The sequence below is a fragment of the Ciconia boyciana genome, chromosome 13, assembly GCF_034638445.1.
Source record: "Ciconia boyciana chromosome 13, ASM3463844v1, whole genome shotgun sequence".
NCBI classification, from domain to species: Eukaryota; Metazoa; Chordata; class Aves; order Ciconiiformes; family Ciconiidae; genus Ciconia; species Ciconia boyciana.
The window spans coordinates 12,064,468-12,085,352 of NC_132946.1; the positions used below are offsets into that span (position 1 = coordinate 12,064,468).

General features: G+C 35.8%; 1 protein-coding gene across 10 annotated transcripts in view; it reads left to right on the forward strand.

Moving 5' to 3' along the window:
* Positions 1-20,885, forward strand: part of MRTFB (myocardin related transcription factor B) — an 87,464-nt gene that overhangs the window by 11,570 nt on the left and 55,009 nt on the right. For 9 of the 10 annotated variants that reach the window (XR_012044897.1, XR_012044896.1, XR_012044895.1 and 6 more), the window contains one exon: positions 11,765-11,930. Coding sequence is in view for 7 of the 10 variants with exons in the window: in XM_072877832.1 (XP_072733933.1) it covers positions 11,765-11,930 (166 nt within the window). In the remaining 3 variants the exon portion in view is untranslated. Of the gene's footprint in view, positions 1-2,973; positions 3,020-4,857; positions 5,016-11,764; positions 11,931-20,885 lie in introns of those variants that run through there. The other variant, XM_072877827.1, reaches the window with a different exon arrangement.

Consider the following 20,885-nt stretch of genomic DNA (forward strand, 5'->3'; position numbering starts at 1 on the left):
GCTATATCAGTAGGTGTAACTTGGAGAAAGCATCAGTTGAAGACTGAGGAGGGAAGAGATTGTCCTCCTGAAGCCATTAATCTAAATGATAGCTGGTGTATAAGTGATGAAACAACTATGCTCTTTCCCTTTTAAGTGCTTTTTAAAGTTTGTAATAGAAAGTAGTACTTTTAAGCCAAGCAAATAAACATATTTGTCCAGTTCTAGTAGCAGCTTTGGCTATAAGAAATGCGAAGTACATTGACCTCATTCTGACTCTAGGACAATGACAAGTACAATGGAGAATAATTTACATGTATTGAGTAATAGAGTTGGCAATGGCATGAAGTGGTATTATGGGACTGCCAAAATTTTGTGTCACTGCCTCTGTTTAGTTGAGAAAGATGAGCGTTCATATCCACATAGCATGCATGTGATGAATATATGTATTTAATGTATGTAGCTAACTGTGAGTTATCTTTGGGAACACTAGGGGAGCCTTCAAAATCTTATGGATAGAGCTCACCCAGTTTTTTTGTCTAAGCAGGACAGCAGCACTATACAAAAATCATCTTAAAACTTCCATCATCTTCTTTAATTAGCCCTTGATTGTACGTTTGTTGCTATTCAAAATGTGTCACATCGTCCAATGTAAACTGAATTGTTGAATAGAAGAGATGGTCCCATGAACTTGTAAGTCAGACACGTTAATCGTTTGTTACTAGGCCTCTGTTTTCTTTCTAGTTAAAGGAAATAGAGTAGAGGAGAAGACTAAATACGTCTAATAACTTGCAAAGTACCACCAATCATTTGGGACAGTTAAATACATATCATAATGCTCTGCTGTGCTTTTTACAGGGAGGTTACATGATCATAAATAAGAAAAGAACAGAAGAGAGAATATTTTAGATGAACTCTAAGCACTTAGCCTAAATCAAATAAAGAATGCATGGTAAATAGCTGCTGCTTAAGATGTACAGAATGTTGATTTTTATATTTTTTTATTTAAACATTAATCTGTCACCTTCTAAGTTTTTCTTTTGTCCATTAGCGGGTTAAATTTTACAAGTTTTAGTTTCAGAAGTTAAAAGCAACAAGTTGACTGGTTTCCATGGGAGCTAATTCAAGTTATTGTTTGCATTGTTAATATCTGAAAGTAGCTGTGTTGATACAAGTCAATATGCAGCAAAAGGTTTGTGAAAGAGAGATTTTCTAAGTTGTCCTAAGGTTATGAGTAGGGACTACTTACCTGAGTATCATCTGCATGTGTGTGCTGAGTTGCAGTTCAGACATAATCATTTTGATATTTGCAAGATCCCCTAAACTGAAGTTGCTAGTAATCCCTAATTATGCTACATTATTTTGAATTCATGTCTAATTAGTTTATTGCTGAATGTGAATAATAAGTGACTTTCTGTCCTATAGAAGTTGATGGCATTTTTTTAAGAGGTCAAATATCAGTCTTTGGTCCACCAAATATTATAATAAAATTTTGCTAATCTCTGTAACAGTGTATAGAAATAAAAAGAAGCAAAGTATATATTTTTCAAGAAATTTCATTGTATAGAAATGATTGTGTAATGTTCAGTCATGCTTATGAAGGAAGGTAGAAAGTAGCATGTTCAACGGGAAACAGTCCTACAGTTCCTTCCTCTTTGACTTGAATCCTAATGCTTTCCTTGCTTTGTTCAATTCAAGGGCTTGGTTTACAGGCACTAAAATAAACAGAATAGCACCTGCAGCTTAGTCATAAATGGGAACATCTTGAAGTAGCTAAGCAAACAAATGAAATCATTGAATAATTTAACCTTTTCTGAAATGCCTTAGATGCTCTACCAACATTCATTTTTAAAATAGATCAACATTTTGACTATCAAAGGACTCTGAACACATAAAGGAATTGTTAAAGATTATGATCCAATTTATTGATAAAAGTTACTAATTTATTATTTTCTGAACTGTTAGAACACCTCTTGTAAAAAGCTCTGTATATTTTCTTTTTTTTTTTTTAATAAATGCCCACTTCTAGGACATGACACTAAAATGTGTAGCAATCGTATGATGTGTTCAGATAAATATTTGACCCTTATTACAGACTTGAGCTATCAAGTACTTTTATAATACCAAAATGAACATTTGTGTTTTGATCTTTTTATAAGTTGTCAACTTCAATTACATAAATAGATTCTGCTGGTTACACTGTTTATGTTTGCTTGCCACAGAAAATGATGGAGCACATGTTATCTTATTAATTCCTTCCACAAAGTTCTGTCATAGTCCAGAACTGAACTTGCTTTTTGGCAGGTAAATCTGAGTTGATCTTGCAATTACTTGAACGCTACTGCTAAGCACTTCATATTAAAACTGATATTGAGAACTTTCGAATTTTTTAATTGGAATTCAAATAAATTGCTGCTTAAGTGATGTGTCACTTGTTTTATTGGAAAAAAGAGATTTAATTTAAATGTGTACAGATCCACAAGGATGAGAAACTAGAAGCATCATTTGTTAGCACACCAATCACACCAATAATGCAACCAGTATGGTGTGGGGTTTTTTTGTTTGCTTGTTTCTTTGTCTTGCTATATTTAGGTATTATAAAACTGACCTTGTGTTGTTTTCTAAGCTGAGTCTAAATTTATTTGCTGCCAATGTTAATACCAGCATTTTAAATTTTAGTAGAGTATTAAAGCAAATGTAAAATATTGACAATCAACATCATCTTTGTAGAGTGAAAAGTAGGAATGTCATGTTTAGATTTTTCTGAGCATTTGCAAATGGCATATTTCCATGCACAGTGTATGCACGTGTGTAACATCTAAACAAGATATTACTTTATGTTTTACCTTTCTAGTTTAAAGTATTTTTATGAAGCTATTTGTTTTAATAGAACTAATGAGGATATGTGCTGTAACAGCTTCGTGTTTATTTAATCAAGTTAATCCAGCTGAATGACTTAGCAGTGCCTCAATATGAGCATTGTTGACTAAGAATATCCACCAAAAAGATGAGATGAAATCAGATGATGTCTGCTTATAAGGTGATTAAAAGTAAAAAATTGTTGAAGACTGTATCTGGATGTCCTTCACTTATGACAAGTCATAGGACAATGTTTATCTATTATACTTTCAAATGTTGTTGCTATAATTCTTGTTGCTACTGAGCGCTCAGGTAGCAGCTGTTAGGAAGGATGGACTTACTAGTTGTAGATGAACTAACGTATCGTCTTATTGTGATTCTGAGTGCTCAACATGAGTTAAGTCTTTACGAACTTTCTGCAACAAACAGTATTGTGCTATAAGTTAAGCATAATGTGGCTTCTACTTATAAAGCATTGCGTCAGTAGCAGTTATATTAAAAGATGTTCTGGATTATCCGGATGGATTAATAGGTGCTAGCTTTGATGCTCTGTTTCAAATAGCTTGCACAGCTACCTAGGTGACTGTATCTCTCTTTCACATGATAGAATAGCAAAGCAGTTCATGCTCTTTAAAGAAGGTGGTTGTTGACTATGTATTATCTTTAAGAGGCAGGTAATCCTAGACTCTGCTTTTTTGTTTGGTCCATCAGACTGTTTGTTTATTGATTCTGGTGCATGCTGCGAAGTTATTTTCATAACTGTTTCTTAAAGGAAGATGGTAGATTTGAAAAGTGTTACATAATCAGTAAACAATTTAAACTTTACTTCCATCTGAAGGGATTGGTTTCTTTTTAGTGGCCTTAAAATGTTTGTAAGAAGTTTAGCATCTTGGATAAATTTTATTATTACTGACCATTTTAAAGCCCACAAAGTGTTAACACAGAAGGTAATTGTAATAATCTACTTAAAACATTTTTAAGAGACCTTGAAGTATTTGAACACTAAGCTTCACAACATTCCTATGGGTTGTATCCTTTCCACTGAAGGATTATGTGAAAAGCCCAGAAGATTTTACCAAATGTTGAGTAGGTTAGTTTGGAGAAGGCAGTAATGTGAAAAAAGAATAGGTAAATCATCTGTATGGCCCTACACAGCAACAGGGTAAGCTTTAGCTTCCCCACGCTTTAAGGGAGCTGTGGGAGGCTGCCTTTGTTCATCACAGACCCACACTCTCTGCCTGATAATTAATTTGCACTTAGCAGGCCACATTTCCCATTACAAATGAGGTGCCTTTTTTTTTGCCTGGAGATAGTACAGGAAGGAATGTATCATCTAGTCCAGATGCCTCTGTCCAGATATAATATAAGTAATTTTCTATACTTTACATAGTTTATGGTGTGCTTTTGCTAGTGTAGCTTATTTCTTTTCAGTCTTTAATCAGTCCACAGACTTAAGATTTAAAGATCTCCTTCTAAGAATTAGTAAAGAGAATCTCAAGTGTAGCATTGTCATTGAAATATGTGAAAGTGTTAAATGAGATTCTGGAGGTCTTCTAGTGTCTGCTCAGTGGTATTAATTTAGCTAGAGTAGACAGTTACAAAAATTTAATCTCAGTAATTTATTAATTAAACCAGGAAATTTATCTGAAATATCAGTCCAGTCTTGACTCCATGCTCCTTTAAGAAGTATGTCATTCCAATTACTGGTATGGTGAGAAGCCTGACAGGACCTCAGTTCTGTCATATGCTTCTGCACACTGTTTTTTAAAGAAATGAATAGTAATAATGAGTTTCTGATAATGCATAATCTGAGATGATTACTCATAGTTAGTCAGCTGTTGATATTTCTCATCTTTTTCTGCTTTTGTCTAATTACCTTTGTAAAAATAGCTGTATGAGTCCTTGTTGCTGTGTAGTTTACCACAAAATTTATCCTCATTAATTATCAACACTGTATTTTAACTGTAGGATTGCAATTTCTCTTTCAGTATAATAATTTAATGTCACTTTTAATTTCAGAGTTCATATACTGTATCCAAAATACTTCTAATGAGAGAGGTTGTGAGAGAAGCTAATGGCAGAAGTTATAAGCAACATCGAGTTGTCAGCAGTGTTGATGCTGCTTCTGTTTGGGAAAAGGAACAGCATCATACTGTATGAAGTGGAATACTAAAATGGTTGAGTATTTTCTAAGACTTTTTCATCAAAAGTGTCTATTAGTCTTTTAATCCACTGTTGAATAAACGAAATGAGGGGCCTAAATCTCAACAGAATAAGCGTTGTTCTTGCAACAGAGGAAAACTTAATTTGAGACATTTTCTCCAGTCAGTGAAATTATGAATGTCAAAAATGAATTAGATTAACATATTCAGTTAATTTACTGATAATCTGAATGATTATTAATAGCACGTACTTTCCATGTCTATGTTCATTTTGTGCTCAGTCATATATTCATCTTTACTGGTTCTAAATGCTATTTCAGTAAGTGGATTTGAAACCTACTGAGAAAATGAAAAATGGAGGGGAAAAAAAAAAAACAACCAAACAAACTTTTCTGTAACAGTTTATTGTTAAAATTGCAGTGCTAAATGCAAAAGGTTATTTTTTGGTTTTTACATCTTTACTATTTTAAAAACACCAATATATGAGACTTAGTGTAAAAGACAGGTTAGTGATTTGGAGGAATGGCTTTCAGTGGCTTTTAGATACTTTGTAAGTATTTCCAAAGCTTTTTTATTATTGTTGTTGTTGTTATTTATCTTTCAATTTTTCAACAAAATACAAGTAGTCTTTAGAGTTTGGGGAAAAACTGTGTATGGACATGCAGAAAAAGGTATTCGGAACAATTATAAAGGAAGCCCCACTAGCTTTTCATGTAGGTATTCAATAAGATCTCAGACGTATAATAGGATGTAAGCACAGCTGAAATGAAATTGTGCATATACGGTGTGTGCTAGTGTCTACCACATAGAACACGCTGCAATTTAGAGGTCACAGAGAAACCATTATATACTAGAGTGAGGAGCGTTACAGTCTTTGTAGCAGACACCTAGATTTGGTATTGCTCCAGGAACTGACTTGAGATGGATTTCCTGCAGCCAACCCTACTATTTGTTTCTCAATTTTCTTTTTACCCCTTGCTGTTAGGCAGCATGCCAAGAGGAGTCATCCTGTAAAAACATTGCATCTTTTCCTCTCTTTGAAGCGGGTATTTCATCCCCAGTTCTTGTTTCTGGGAAATGACTCCCTTAGCTTACGGTCACCGTAGTGTTCAGTGAGCTGAATGTTCCTGTGTATTTTGAATGTTTATGTCTAAGTCCTACTTGTATTGATCATGGTGGGGGTGGGGGGGAAGAGGTACTGAGCATTCCAAGGGCCTGACCACTGGGACTCAACTAATTTGAAGATTAGAAAGGAACTTTGTTGTAGGCATATCTATGCACTTGATAGGGCCAGCTGCATTCTGAAAGCATAGTTCTTTCCCTATTATGAGATGGAAGGAGGAATTGCCAAGTTAGTCTCATATTGTGACTTAGCACATTATCTCAGATACAAATCATTAATGCTTGCTGTTCAAATTGAGGTAATATTTGAAACTGTAATGGTCCCCTAAATGCTCATTACCACTCTAGTGTTAGAGATCATTGTCCCCACTGTACAGATCTTCAAGTCTTTCTAGGCATTGACAAGGAGATCCAAGACCTTAATGCGAATTATCTTCATTGGCAACTGTTAAGCTAACCTGCTGGATGATGCGGTGCTTAAGCTTTTTACATGTCTTTTTTACTGTTTCCTGACACATTGGGGTGGGGCCAAACCAAAAACAAAACAACAAAAAAAACCACAATCAAAAAACCCCCAAACCAACATTTTGCAATTCTAGTATTCTTCCCACTAAAGGTTCTGGTGTGTTACAAACTGCTAGCTATATCATTAAAAATTTTACTGACTTACAAATGGAGAAATTTAAACCTAGGTGAGTTGACTGCTGATGTTCACACCATGATTCTGTAATAAATTCTGTACTGGAGGCTGGTATTGCTAATACCTAATCTGGTGTGACTATTAATAATTTGATACTGCACTGTGTATAGTGACCTAAGTTCCTTGCAGGTGTAAATGAGTGAAGTGATGTTCAGGTCAGCCATTTGACTTGGCCAGAGTTTGAATGCACTGTGATTCTTGAACTGTTTTTTCCAGCAGATTTCTAAAAAAAAAAAGCTGATTTACTACCTAAATGTCATCCAGATTTCACAGTTTGTGCCAAATAAAATACCAGTTCTAGTGTCCCAAGTGGCAGGGAAGTATATCTTTTTCCCCCCCTTCTAAGATTTTTCTAAGGGAATATACTTGGTCTTTTGAAGACAAAATGTTTAAAAATAAAAGAAGCGTTTGTCTTCAGTAGTTAAGAAAGATAGCAACCACCTACAATCTGTGAGAACACTTACGTAAGACTCACACTGTACAGGAGTTCTCCTTTGCCAGTACTGGAACACTGTTTCTATGTAGTTCTCAGCTAAATGTGAACCAAAGCTCTGCTTGCAGTGCTGCTGCATATTCTGTTTTGATAATCCGTTCTGAAGGTTAAGTAGGAAAACAATTTTGTTCTAGTTTTCACTTTACTACTCTTAAACATTTTGCTGAATTCTGCGTTTAAAAAAAACAACATCAAAACAAAACTGAAATCCTTTGGGACTATTGGAAGAGTGGAGTAGTTTTATTTTAGTAGCTACAGATAAGATGGTGTTAGACTTTCCAACACTTTATAAGTAGAAGTGTTTTTCATACCAAATCGAAGGATAGTTCATACAACTGAATAAACCTTTAGATGTCTTAGTTTCAAGGAAGGGAGTGGAAACCCCTGAAGTGACAACTGATTTCTGTCTGTCACATTAGCCTTGTATAAAAGGGTGCTTTCTTGGATTATGCAGAGTAGGATATTGAGACTTTAATAGTACAGATTTTTTTAAATTGTATTTTTCCTGTACATATTTTTACTGTTGAGTTTGAGTTATGTTTATTAATACACTTTTGTGTATAGGTCTGCTTAAAGTCAGAGGTTACACAGATAATGGTTACCATCTGTAAATGCAGATGGCAAATATGAAGTAATTCTTCAAGATTGAGGAGGCTTCAAATAAACAAGAAAGGGAAGGCAAATGTGTTATCTTCAATATAAAATGTGATAGTATCATGGTACATTAAATTCTAAATCAGATAAGTTTCTCACTTTTGCACATGATGACTGGATAAAGTATTGTACAGGGTTTGATTTTAATGCAGGTGAAGTAATGTTTAAGTTGCTGATGTCCAAACAATCAGTTATATTAGAAATGTCAGAATGAAATACGGCCTTGGAAAACTGAAGATGGGAGATGTTCTGCATATCTTAAGTCTAGTTGCATGTGAAGTAAATGCTGCTGGTTGTAACCTCCAGCTGATGATAAAGCAATTGTATGCATCTTCTCTAGCAGTTAAAATGAGCGTGCTAAAAAATAGTAATGGTTTATTATCTTATACATACAACAGTGTAAAAAGATGTTGTTTACATAGATATGTCTTTTTTTCTTATCTATTTCTTTTTTTGTTGTTTGGAAAGCTATTTATCAAAATGATTTTTATTTACGTTTCAGAATTATTTTGTCAATCAATGAGGAAAACCTTATGCCTAAGACAAACTAGTAATTTCATGGATGCTAAGTTTAGAAGTTCTTTTTAGAAAGTTGAACAGCTGAATTCTCCTTTAGATTGTAATGGAACGAGAGAAGAATCAAATCAATTGTTTATATTTTATTATTGCAAGTTTTCAATTTGTCATCTTTATAGTATTGTTTAGATGTTCTGTTCATTGGTTCACTAACGAGCTGTCATTGATCATAGTGTATCTGAGCCAGCTCTTGATGATGATCTGGAAAAAGTCACAGATTTTCTTCCCCCTACAAAAAAACCCTTAGAAATGTTGAGTGGAGTTGTGTGTTCTTTTTTGGGGGAAGGTCAAGAGAATTTGTTGTTCTAAGCTCAGAAATATTTCAGTAGTCTGATACGGTAGCAGTTCATCAGTAAAAATGAAAAGAAATGAGAGCAAAATGTGATTTGAGATATGACTGAGGAATTTCAGGAATTTAGACTTTCTGGGAAATCTAGAGTGTCTTTCGTTGGAAGATGATGTAGCAACATAGCAACAGGGTTGTTCTACTGTTAAAGGATCATTTGGGAAAATACCTGGGTTTTTAACAGCCTATAGGTAAAGGGGTTTGCAGCACCCTTGCAGCAAAAAATTGAAAGAGGGTCTTCTGCATGTAACAGTGTGTAGTGACCTCATCCTGCTCTGCCAGTCAGTAAGGACAACTGCTTGAGGAAACAAGAAAGGCATCAGCTGTGGTATTTCAGTGTGCATGCTACAACCTGTTGCAGCTTTGCTTCCTGGAGGCCTGTTCCTGTGAAATTCTGTAATGGTAAAGGATGGTAAACTGATAAATAGTGGATGTTTAGGCTTGCTGCTTTTTTTTTTTTTATGAACAACTTTATTTTTAGTGGTTAAAATTGTTTATCCAAGAGATTTAAGACAAGGAATTTGCAATATCTGAGACTTACTGTAAATTGGAAACTTTCAAATTAGGGTTAGAGTTCTGCATTGGAGAACTTTGGATTTAGAGGTTTCCTAATGATCAAGTTTGTGTGCTGTATGAAACCATAGTAAAAACTGGGATCTGAGAGTCACAATCAGCAATATCATCTGCGTTAGAGCAAAACAGCAAAAGGCAACAGTCACAGGTTGCAGTAGAAGAAACTGTTTGAAGCGGGGCGATGGGGGGGCAAGGCATTGGCAGTGAGGTTACCCAGAGGTGTTGGAATTGCCAGCTTTGGAGATTTTCAGAACCTGACAAGACAAATTCCTGAGTAGCTGGTAGCCCTACTCGGGACTGGGGGATGGACTAGATGACCTCCAGAAGGTCCCTTCTAACCTAATGTAGTCAGGTTGACTTCTCACACAAAACATGCTTAATCTGTGGTTTCAACTTGTTTTGAGTTGCACTGCAATGCTGCCATCAATATAATTTAATATGTTGCATATAATTCTTGCATGCCTTCTTCTTAGTTCAATCTGGACAATAAAACCACATTTACCTACATTCCTGAAACAAAAATTAAGAAATCGACAGGTAACTAACTTAGCAGTGTGTTGTAGGAGTGATGAAAGTTAAACTGGTTTAATTTAGAGCAAGATATTTAGTTATCTGTCATGGGGAGAAGAGTTGGTCAAAGCTAACATGCAGCATAATAAATGTTTAACCTTTAGTACAAGACAGTGTTCCTATTAATTTCATACAGATTTAATGGCATGACTACAGCTAATGTGGTTTAATCTCTTTGAAAAGTGACTCCAAGGCATAACTCATAGCTAATAAATGGTGGATAAAACGCTGTGAATATGAGCAGAGAAGCAGCTAAATTTTCACTTAAATTCTGCTCTGAAGAGACTTGCTTGGTTAATAATGTACTTAATTTGTATGGGTGAGTGGGAGTTTGAAGAGAGTGTAATGTCAGGAAATCGAATGAGAGCTGGGTAAATTATGCTTCTAAAAGCTAAGAACAAAGAAAAAAAAATTTTGCATAACAGTTAGTTAATGTGTCTTCATTTAATGTGAAAGCACCAATTGGTAACTATGGAAAATAATGAAAAATATGCACTTAACCATCGTAATTGTTCTACTGAGGTATATATCAAGGCATACTTGCTTATATTTCTTATTTTTAAATTGGCGCTTTCAGCAACATGATTCTTTACCCCTTTTTGTAGTGTAGGCCATTCTTTGGTGGTCATGATCATTTTTTGTCATCTTGATGTTTTTTAACACTTGAAAGATTTTTGGGTGTGGTCATTGAAACACATGCTGCATTTTAATAACCTTTAAATACACACCCCAACATGTGTGGTATTTATATTCAACATACCTGAAGTTTGAAATCTAAGGTTGAGTATGGGCAGCAGTACTGTTTCTTAAGAAAAATAACCAAAATAAACAATTTAACAATAATAAGACATTCTTCGGTTTTATGGATCTTCATGAGTTAATATTTCATATAGTTCAAGTTTCCAAGAATCCAGGGATGGACTTAATTGAAGCCCATATTGATTTATTGAATTTTTAATGACTTGATAGAGTTCTGTGAGCTATGAAAAGCCTGTACCAGTAATTCCTACTTCTGTCTATCCTCACTGTAGATTAAGTACCACATTAATGATAAAAAGGAAACAAATAATAAATTGGTACTTTTATTCCACTCTGTAGAATATTTTACAATAAGCAGCTAGAATGCAATAAAATTAATTTGAAAAAATTCATGACAAAAAGCCTTCCTTGCTGGAGAGTTTAAAGATTAACTAGTTCTAGTATAGTTCTGTGGTGGTATGAAGTCCTGTATTAATCCCAGAGTTGATTTTTGATCCAAAGGAAAGTTGTGCAAAGCTTCAAAATATTAAAAGCCATTTGTATGTTATCATGTATTAATTCAGCATTCTCTAATATAAGCTACTGGGAAAAAAAATAATGTTTTGCTGGTAAACGGGCTGTGTCACTTGCTAGAAAGTAGGGCACAGGAGCTTCTGGACATCCATACGGAGAGTTAACACTGTAATTTTTCTGTCAAATGAGCAGAGAAACTGTCCTGCTTCTCAGAACCAAATGACTGCTACTGCTTGTAAATACATTGCTTAACTATATTTTTGCAAACCTGTAATATTTGTGGAAAATTAGTAGATAACGCATATATCATTTTAATGTTGAATTTTGTGTGCAAAGGAACTGACCAAAACCAAAAACTGAACAAAAAAAACTAATGTGTCTAAGTGAAATTTTTTTTTCTTTATTAGTTTTATCAACTATAGTGTGATTAAGAGACCACTTGCTTTCCCTATCTCCAGACGATTAACACAATGGATCACCTGGGGACAGCGGATGCTGAGGACGACTCTGGATCACTGACACGGCTTGCTCCTAGTCCTCATAGCGAAGCAGTTGCACATGAGTTTAAGGAACTCTCATTGCAGCCCAATCAGTACTTACCTCCTCTCAATGAACGGAAGAATGGTGAGTGCACAAGTGGCTGTTCTCCTTTTCTCTACATTGCTTAAATGTTTTCTATGGGAAGAATGATGTTTGTTTGCTTTCTTCAAATAATTGGCACTCTTCACTTGCTCTTCCCCAACCATGTTATGTAGTGTTGAAGTGCTACGCTGTTTCTTAGGAAACCTTGTCCTGATCAGCTTCACCTGTCAAGGCAGCTTGTAAGTCTGACATTAAAACCCCAACCGGAAGGCATATAGAATGGAGTTGTTTATGTTTTTAAATAGTTTTTAAACCACAGCTAGTGTATAATAGAAATATTAATTAAATATTTTTGGGAGTTGGGATAGTTATCAAGAACAGTTTGGTTTTTACAGAGTTTTACAGAATTGAAGTTTCACATTGTATCCCAGAAAGTTTAATTCATCACATAGCTTAAGGTTGAACAACGAAAGAAAGATAAGGTTTACATTTTAGAAATCTTTCCAGTATCTTTCCTCATTGTTGATGTTGGCATGGCAACTTAGGAAAGAAGTGTTTCCACTATTACAGTAAGCATCAGGAAGAATTAGGTCTGTATCCAAATGTAGGCTCACTTTTATTGGGGAAAAGGCAGGAACCTTTTTTTTCTTTTTTGGGGGGGGTAGTGTTTGTTTGTTTTCTCACACGAATATCTTCTAATAATGAAGATTTGTTTTCCAGTATTTGTAGTAAATAGTGGGAACACTGAAAATCGGTAAATGGAGTATTTGGGGTTTGAAGCATTTTTTTAAATCAGTTTAGCTATTAATTTAGTTGTAATAGTATAAGCATCATTAAATAAGAAGAAAACTATCTGAATATCCCAGCTTTAAAGCAGAAAAAATGGGGATATATAACTAGGCTGTATGTATATCAAATACCTGGGGACAGGTCCAATTCATGGTATTCTCTGTTTCAGAAAGACATGGAATGTTGTCTATGACCCAGATGCTCCTGTTCACACAATGAGCAACTAAGTCAATGGTGCTTTGTGAACGTACCCTCAGTATTATATAGCGCTCCAAGAAAGAAAAAATGTAATAAAGGGAAAATATGGTAGGGGAGAGACTTAGGCTTTTCCACATATAAATGTGGAATGACAACCTCTTTGAATACTTGAGCTTGTCTTTTACAATTGCTTCCTTATTTTTTTCTGTGTATGAAGATCCTGAAATACAGCATACTATGTTAATTGATATAATGTATTCAAAGTATTTTACATTAAGGGACCTGTAGCTAATTTATTAATGTTTTGGCTCTACATCCTTAAGAATTATTTTTTGTAAGGCAGAAAAAAAAAATTGTAACTTGGGAGATACTAGTTTTTGTTGGCTCCTATTTGATGTTAAATTGATAACAGGTATGTCTACCAGAAGCTTGTTTTAAGATAGCTTACAACATTTTACCTTTTTATCAAGGAAGCAACAGAAATATGTATTTAAAGAAAGTTATCTCATAATGAGGCTAAAAATGCCAACACTTAATTCGTAAACCTCATCAAAAAGAGAATGCAGTGGGATTTTTTGCATGCTGTGTGTAATTATACCTCTGGAAAATTTGTTTGTTTGGGTTTTTAATTGCCTGTAAAACCGAAATGGATGACATGGGTATCTATGTTAGGTCTAAATAAGTCAAACTTTTCATTTCTGAAGGCTACTACCACAAGAATGCACTAAATTGAACAGGAAAAATCCCTTATAAGATGGCAAGCTTGTAAATTTCTCTTTTGATAAACCTTGCTACAACTGTGTCAAGTACATGTTTATCCCCTTCACTTAATTTTGTTGGTTTTTTAATCTTCCTGCTTTTACTAATAAATTGTCAAACAAGTAGTAAAACAAGGTATACAGCTTCAGGTGCTAAACTTACTCATGTTTGCTCTTTAGTCTTTCATTTTTAGTTCTTCTGTATTGGATAGTTGGTTCTTTTCTTAGGCATTCTTCCCATAACTTGGAAGTATTTTTGTGCTTTCATGAAATAGTGAAATAATTTATAGGTAGGGTCTGCATTGTCTTCAGATATAATATGCTTCTTGTTTATTTTTCCAAAGAAAAGGCAGCGGCAAGAGATTTTAATGCTTAAGGGCTCTGGCTTGTTGAAATAACAGAGGAGATTTTCAGAAATAAAGTGGTGGTGGGGAAATGAATAATTTGGGAAGCTGCCTCTCACTCCTCTGTGCCAGTTGACTTAAGAACCATTGCCCTGTTACTCTTCTCTTCGTTATTTATCATAATTCCTCTTATAACTTAGGATACTTTTGAGCATTTGTTCATAGTAAGTATCAGGCCTCCCACAAAGATTTTAATGTCGTCTTTGAGGAAGAGATTGTATGAAGTTCAGATAATAGGGCCTGGCCTCGCTTCATCTGTGTCTTTTGTGACAAGTCTAAGTCATCTGGCAGTGCCTGGCCAAAAGATTAGGCCTTGTCTTCAAGGCCATTATTAGCACGACCCTATGCTTTTGAAAAGGAAGAGGCTCAACAATCTGCAAAGCAGATTGAGAAATCATATAATTGGAGGAATTTTTAGAGGAATACAGTCTGATAGACATGATAAAGAAGTGTTTGGTGGACACTTGTGCAATTTCCTATCCTTCTCAGTTTTATAGATCTTTCTAATGTTGTTTAAGCATCCCGCCACTGAGAGAATGCTGCTTTAGTAGTATTTAAATAATTCCTAAATTAACTTAAGAGGAGCCTGCTAGTTCTTCTCCTGTCCTTGTGCAAAAGACCTGACACTATCTGACTTTATCTGGCCGGCTGCTTTTGTTCCTGGAAGAAATGGACGTTTGTGTTCAAATTGCTTTCTTAAAACAACAAAAAGAGGTTTCGTCACTGTCATCCTCCAGAGCACCCAAGCTATTGTTCGCCCATAATTTCAGATTTAGTAATTTTGGTTAATCTGGTTAAAATTATTTTTTTTTTTTTAGAAATGATGAAAGTCAGAAGAAAATTTGTAAAAGTAAAATTTGAACTTGATGGATTCATATTAAAAGTAGCTTTAATACTTAGTTGTTGGTTTTACTTTTTACCAAAACTAGATTTCTTCAGGAGTATTTTAACATGTCACTATTTTATAAAGTCTGTAAGCATAAGAGATTTTAGTACACAGAAATACAATGGCACTTCATACAAAAGAAATCTGAAATGTTTAAAGTTTGTTTGTTGAATATTTTCATGCAGGAAGCATGTTTTTATGCAGTAAGCATTATGCTTACTGTAAGCTTTGGTAGTGATCCTTTAAACCCTTTGTTTACTTGAATGAGTCTTTTGGCAGGAGTCCAGTAGAAGGCTGAATTATTCTAGTATTGTTCTGCATAGTGTTGTTAAGCTGGCTTGCACAAGTTAGTACAGAAACTGCGGTTCAAGCTTTCCCAATGACACTAGAAGTGTGGGAGGCTTATGCTTTGTTTTGGTTTTGTTTTACGTGAAGGTAATCACAGCAGGGTAGCAGAAATGTACAGTGAAGTTGCGTGCACATGCCTGGTGAGCAGTCAGTCATTTGAGATGTTACCATGTCGTCCTTTTTTTATATTTTACTCCTCTTCTCCTGCCCAGTCTGCCGCCAGAGATGACAGTCATACAGCAAAGCTAGCATAAGAGTTGAGGTGAGCATAGCTCAGTATTTTTTGGTGCAAAATCTCATGGTTTAGATTAAGCTCCACTGGAACTGTTGTCCCCTGAATTAACAAAGGAACACTTACATGCTCTGCCAACTCTGTTGAAGAGGTTGTAACTTACATTAGAGGATCACTAACAAACAGTTGGAGGGCAACAACATCTTAAGCTTCTCCAGCTATTTACTGCATGCAGGTGTTTACTCTCTGATTAAAGACAAATGGATAATTTCCTTGGGGAGTGAGAGAGAGAGAAGGGCAGCAACATATTCTTGTCCTCTCAAATGTTGTTTTTCAGACAGATGTCTTCAATCACAAAAAGTCTGTGAAACACAAATATTAACCAGTTAATGTTTCACATTTTAATAGCAGGGCAAGTAATGGGAGTTTTCAAGCTGGTTTCCTAGATAAAGGTTTTATTGCAGGGCTGAAATACTTCAGCTGAACCATGTCTAAAGCAAACACTTTAGTTATTTGAGGTTAGAACAACAAACTGTTTATAGAAGGTAACCTTGTGTATGTATTCAGGTGTAATAACAAAGAATCATCTTTCCAGGATGTTGTATGTTGGTCTTCTGGACTGTCACAATTTTAAGATTTCCCTTTTTCTTTTGAGCTGTTTTCAAGTTAACGGCTGTGGGCAATACTGGGTTACTAATTAAATTAATTGCAGTTTCTCATTAGTCTGCATCTTTCTGGATAGTTAAGCAATACATACAGTGCATTGATCATGTAACCTTGTGCCCTGTTTATTGCAGCATATTATCATCCTTGTTCTCTGGAGGCCAACTCTTGTTCCACTTGCCAAAAAGCAGCAAAAGTTACCTTTCATTGGTTCTGATTTTCGTACTTGTCACCTCCTGACTGGACACTGAAGACAAGCCTGTGATTCTGGCAGTCTAATGGCAACCACTGGTGTATAGTCCATGTCTGTTATGTGAGCAGTTGGGCTCCTCACATAAATAGAGGTTGGGAAACAGAATGCATGGCCTTAAGAAGCTTTTGGTTTGTATCCCTGCCTGAAGGATGCTGGGTTGTGTACACTGTATTAGCTTTCTTAGTCAAGGTGCTGTGTCCTTAGGAAAGACAGTGGTTGGGGGAGAAGAAAAGTGACACAGATGAGGCTCTTCTTTAGGACCAGGAGGGAGAAAATTGATGACTAGGTGTTGTTTAGCTGGACTGCAGTTAAGGAAGAATGACAGAGTAGCAGGCAGCATGGCACAGCTGAAGTACTAGTCAGAACAATATGTTACCCCCACACTGTACCACAGTTTCACAAGCTTCTGTCTGAGAGCCAGGAGGTGGCAAGGGAGGGAAGAGTAGGCTGTCTGCTGCTGACAGCAGGAAGGTGGATGGGAATGATGCTGCTTGCAGCCTTCCAACCTGCTGTTTTAGAGCGAAAGGGTGGGAGGGGATTGCACATGCAGATACCATCAAAAAAAGGAAGCACTGCATGAGCAGAGCTTTTTGCATGCTGAATTAGTACTTTCCCAGAATTGGTGAGCGTGCCACTTTGGCTGGTAGAGGTAGGCGTGAAGGTCTGGGTGTCAGGAGCCGTGCAATCATAGTTGTTTCAAGGTACCTGTAAAATGAAAAGGTCCTAGCTTCTGTGTTCTGTAGCAATCTCTCTTGGCTTCACAGTGGCTCCCTTGACTATCCCACTGTGCCAGAATATCCTTGTGACAGTGGCTAATAGTTTCTGAAAGAGACACATGTAAGTTACTCTTGTGCAGTTGTCACCCACAGATGAGAGCCTGGTTATATTCTTGTAAAATGGGTACAGAATTGGTTGGCTCCTATATGGGCCATTGACTGTCCTTTAGCACTCTGTAGGCCTGCTTCAGCTCTCTGTCTTGGCTGTAAGTCATTTCAGATTGTGAGTGTGCCCATTCTCTATCCTCTGCATTGTGTGGAGAAACAGTTTTGTTCCAGCTAATGGAAGCTAGTGGGTGTCTGCTTCTCTAAGCTCAGAACCAGAGTAGATAGGAGATTGCATTCTGGTTCTATTTGGGGTTGTGTGTCTTGTGCTGGAGGAGGGTAGAAAAGGATATGATATGCCTACTGTAGCTATCTGCTAGATCTTGTTCTGCGATGGCTAGCAGCTAATATTCTACAGCAGAATTGAGCTAATTGAGAAAAGAGTTAAGGGTCTTGGATGTTTTGTCAAGAAAAAAGCCTTGGGAGAGTGGACATCTTAAGGTAAAAGCGAGACTGGTAAATCTCTACTAGAAGAAATTAGCCCAAAGAAATGAGTGCCTCTGGCTGCATAAGAATAATGACATTCAGGAGCAAAGACCTTGAGGCACTGAAGGTCAAATGAGAGCAACATCTTCCTATGGGGCCACTAGAGCTTGTGGGGAACTGTAGTGAATTAAGGTGAAGATGCAACACCTGCCCCTCCCCTCCCCCCCCCCCCCAAACCAAAACAAACCAAAAAACCCACAACCCCAGAAAACCAAACCAAAATGAAAACAAATACTCCAAATGGTGTATATTGAGTTCTCCTAAGGGACCAGTCAAGCCAGCTGGGAGGGAGACAGTTGTCAAAATAACTGAATGAAATCTACATCGCACTTAACCTAATGATATTACTTAAATAAATTTGATGAACCAAGGGAATTTTTCTGGCATCTAAAAGAGTTGTGGGTATATTAGTTTGCCTGTTATCTCTTATCTTCCACTCCCTCATTATGTAGCACTGGTAACACGCATTCTTGGCATAGCTTTATGGCTTCTGAACAAATTCTTAATCCTCTGTGCAGTTAATAGATTTGAAGCTGTAAATTTTATAGTAGGGAATCAGGTGAAATTTGGGACATTCTCCTTGTATCTGTGTACGACATGTTTTTCCCACTCTTTCAAAATCTGTGATTAGGCATATTTTTTCCTCTCCTAATGGTACATAGATAGGTTACTGTACTTAGAAATTATTTTCTTGAGAGAGTTAGGAGAGATAAAAGTGGAGGAAAGATGGCTAGTAGGAAGACTAGAGAACAACAAATGGAAAACTTAGTGCTGATTAAAGTAATAGATTGGCACAGAAAATAATTGGAAATGTTAAAATTCATCAGTTTCAGTCACTAAGCTGAAAGCAATGAGATCTGGAAAACGGCATACAGATGTTCTGATTAACAACACTACCCCCACAACAAAATGAACCAAACAAAAAAAAAAAAAACCCAAACCCCAAAGGAAGTATATTCTAAAAGACCTATCTAGATATAAAAGAAGTATACAATTTATATAAGTTTACAATAGAAGAGTGTGAGTGTGTGTGTGTGTATATATATATATATATAAAAAATAGTGTATATATAATGTGTGTGTGTAGAAGAATGGTTGATCAGAGAGGCTGTGGAATCTCCATCCATGGAGACAGTAAAAATCTGACTGGGCACTGTCCTGGGCAGGCTGTGCCAGCTGACCCTGCTTGAGCAGGGGCTTGGGCCAGGTCATCTCAAGAGATTGCTTCCAACCTCGGCGATTCTGTGCCTTGTCTTTCCTTTAAGGTTTTAATTGTCCCTGTAACATCCAGTGCAAATATTCTACTAAATAATCCTTTATAAGAACACACAACATATTGTAATTAATATACATTTGTTTCTGTGTTTTAGGGTTTTCTGGGGCGTGCTGTGGTTTTTTGGGGAGTTTGTTCTTGTTTGTTTGGGTTTTTAACAAACAGTGTCAGTAGAAGACACAAATGTCTTCTAATGTGTGGATTCTTTTGGTCTCTCTGTAAATACTTGAATGTTGTCTTATCTGTTAAGAGGTGAGAGAGCAAACTGAGTAGGTACTGATTTCCCAGTAAGTCTGTCTTTGTCATTGGTACTGCCAGTTCCCACAATCCTAGCATTCCCAGGGCATCAGTCAGTGTCTACAAGGAACAATTTTCAAATATTAAAGCATGTGAAAAAACATACAGGCCAAAACTCAGAGCTCTCTAGGGACTGTGACCTCTTAAATGGAATATATTCTGACATTTTCACAGGCTACATGAAAGAATTCCAGCAGGGTCATTCCATTTGGTAAACTTCTAAACAAACATTCTGTCATTTTAGTTTGATTTATAGATCCTTTTTTTTTTTTAATTATCTGCTTATTGTGAAGAGATTAACATGGGACACATGAACTGTGACTGACTCAATTTAAGGCATCTGGTATATATGAAAAGATCCTGTTAGACGGCTTGGCATTTGAGTGATTACAGGAGATATGGAAAGTATGTTTTCCTTTAAAGGGATCTCTTGATCAAACTGTCTTATTCTGACTTTTTTTTCCTGAAATTCCATGTGGATAACTAAATGCATTGCTAGAAAAGAATGTTGAGTTAATTTTAAATTCCACTGTGTAATTGTTTTAAATTGTTAGAACTAAATCCTAGCTGCATATGTTATCATTGAAATGTTAGCTTGTGATACAGCCACTACAAGAAGGTAATGTAGTGCAGACAGAGCTGGTAATTGATGTGCAGTACTTATTATATGAGCCTTTTGCAAATCATAGGTAGCATGGTGGATGACCAAATATTGTCCTTTAAAAAATTATCTTTATATATATATATGCAGTTAAACATATATATAAAATATACTTTTATGCCTATTATATATACACTTTTAAAATATTTATTTTAGATGTCTATATGGACAAGTCTGGTAGGGAATTTACATTTAAACAGTGAACACTGCCAATGTATGTCCTCCCTTAAAAGGAATTTGTGCAGGTTTTTGTGGGAGAAGTAGAACATGCAGACTTATAAGTTTCATATCAAACACTTGTATCAAACACTTGTAAGTGTTTGGTATTTTTCTGGGAACAGTAACTGAGGTAGATGGTGACCATAATGTGGATTGTTTGGGTCTTTGTTACCACAATGGCGGAGAATATAGGCAGAAGGCTCTGGTCCTTCTTGAGGTAGTTCCTTAGTCACAGCATAGTACACAAGCCTATTTCAAAAATTACTCAAATTTTTAATTTGACTTTTTGGGAAAAAAAAAAAAAAGAAATATATACTTGGTGTTTTACTAGCAAAAGAATATGAAGATGAGAGACTTGAATGTTTTAGGGTTTGTATATTTATCTTAAATACAAGCGTAGGATTTTATGAGATTTACTGTTAAGTTGTTTGACCAATGTCTTAAATGTTCAAAGCAAAGAACTTATGTACTTGTGTAGGAAAACAAAAGTTGTTTTTTTTATCAAAACAAGAAGGCAGAATAGAAATCTATTGTAAGTGGCAATTGGGGGGGGGAAGGGGAACAAACAAAAACCCCCAAAGCAAAAACCCTTAAGTTAACAGTTTGAGGTAACATTCTTACTGTTTAAAGAAGTAATAGAATAAATTGT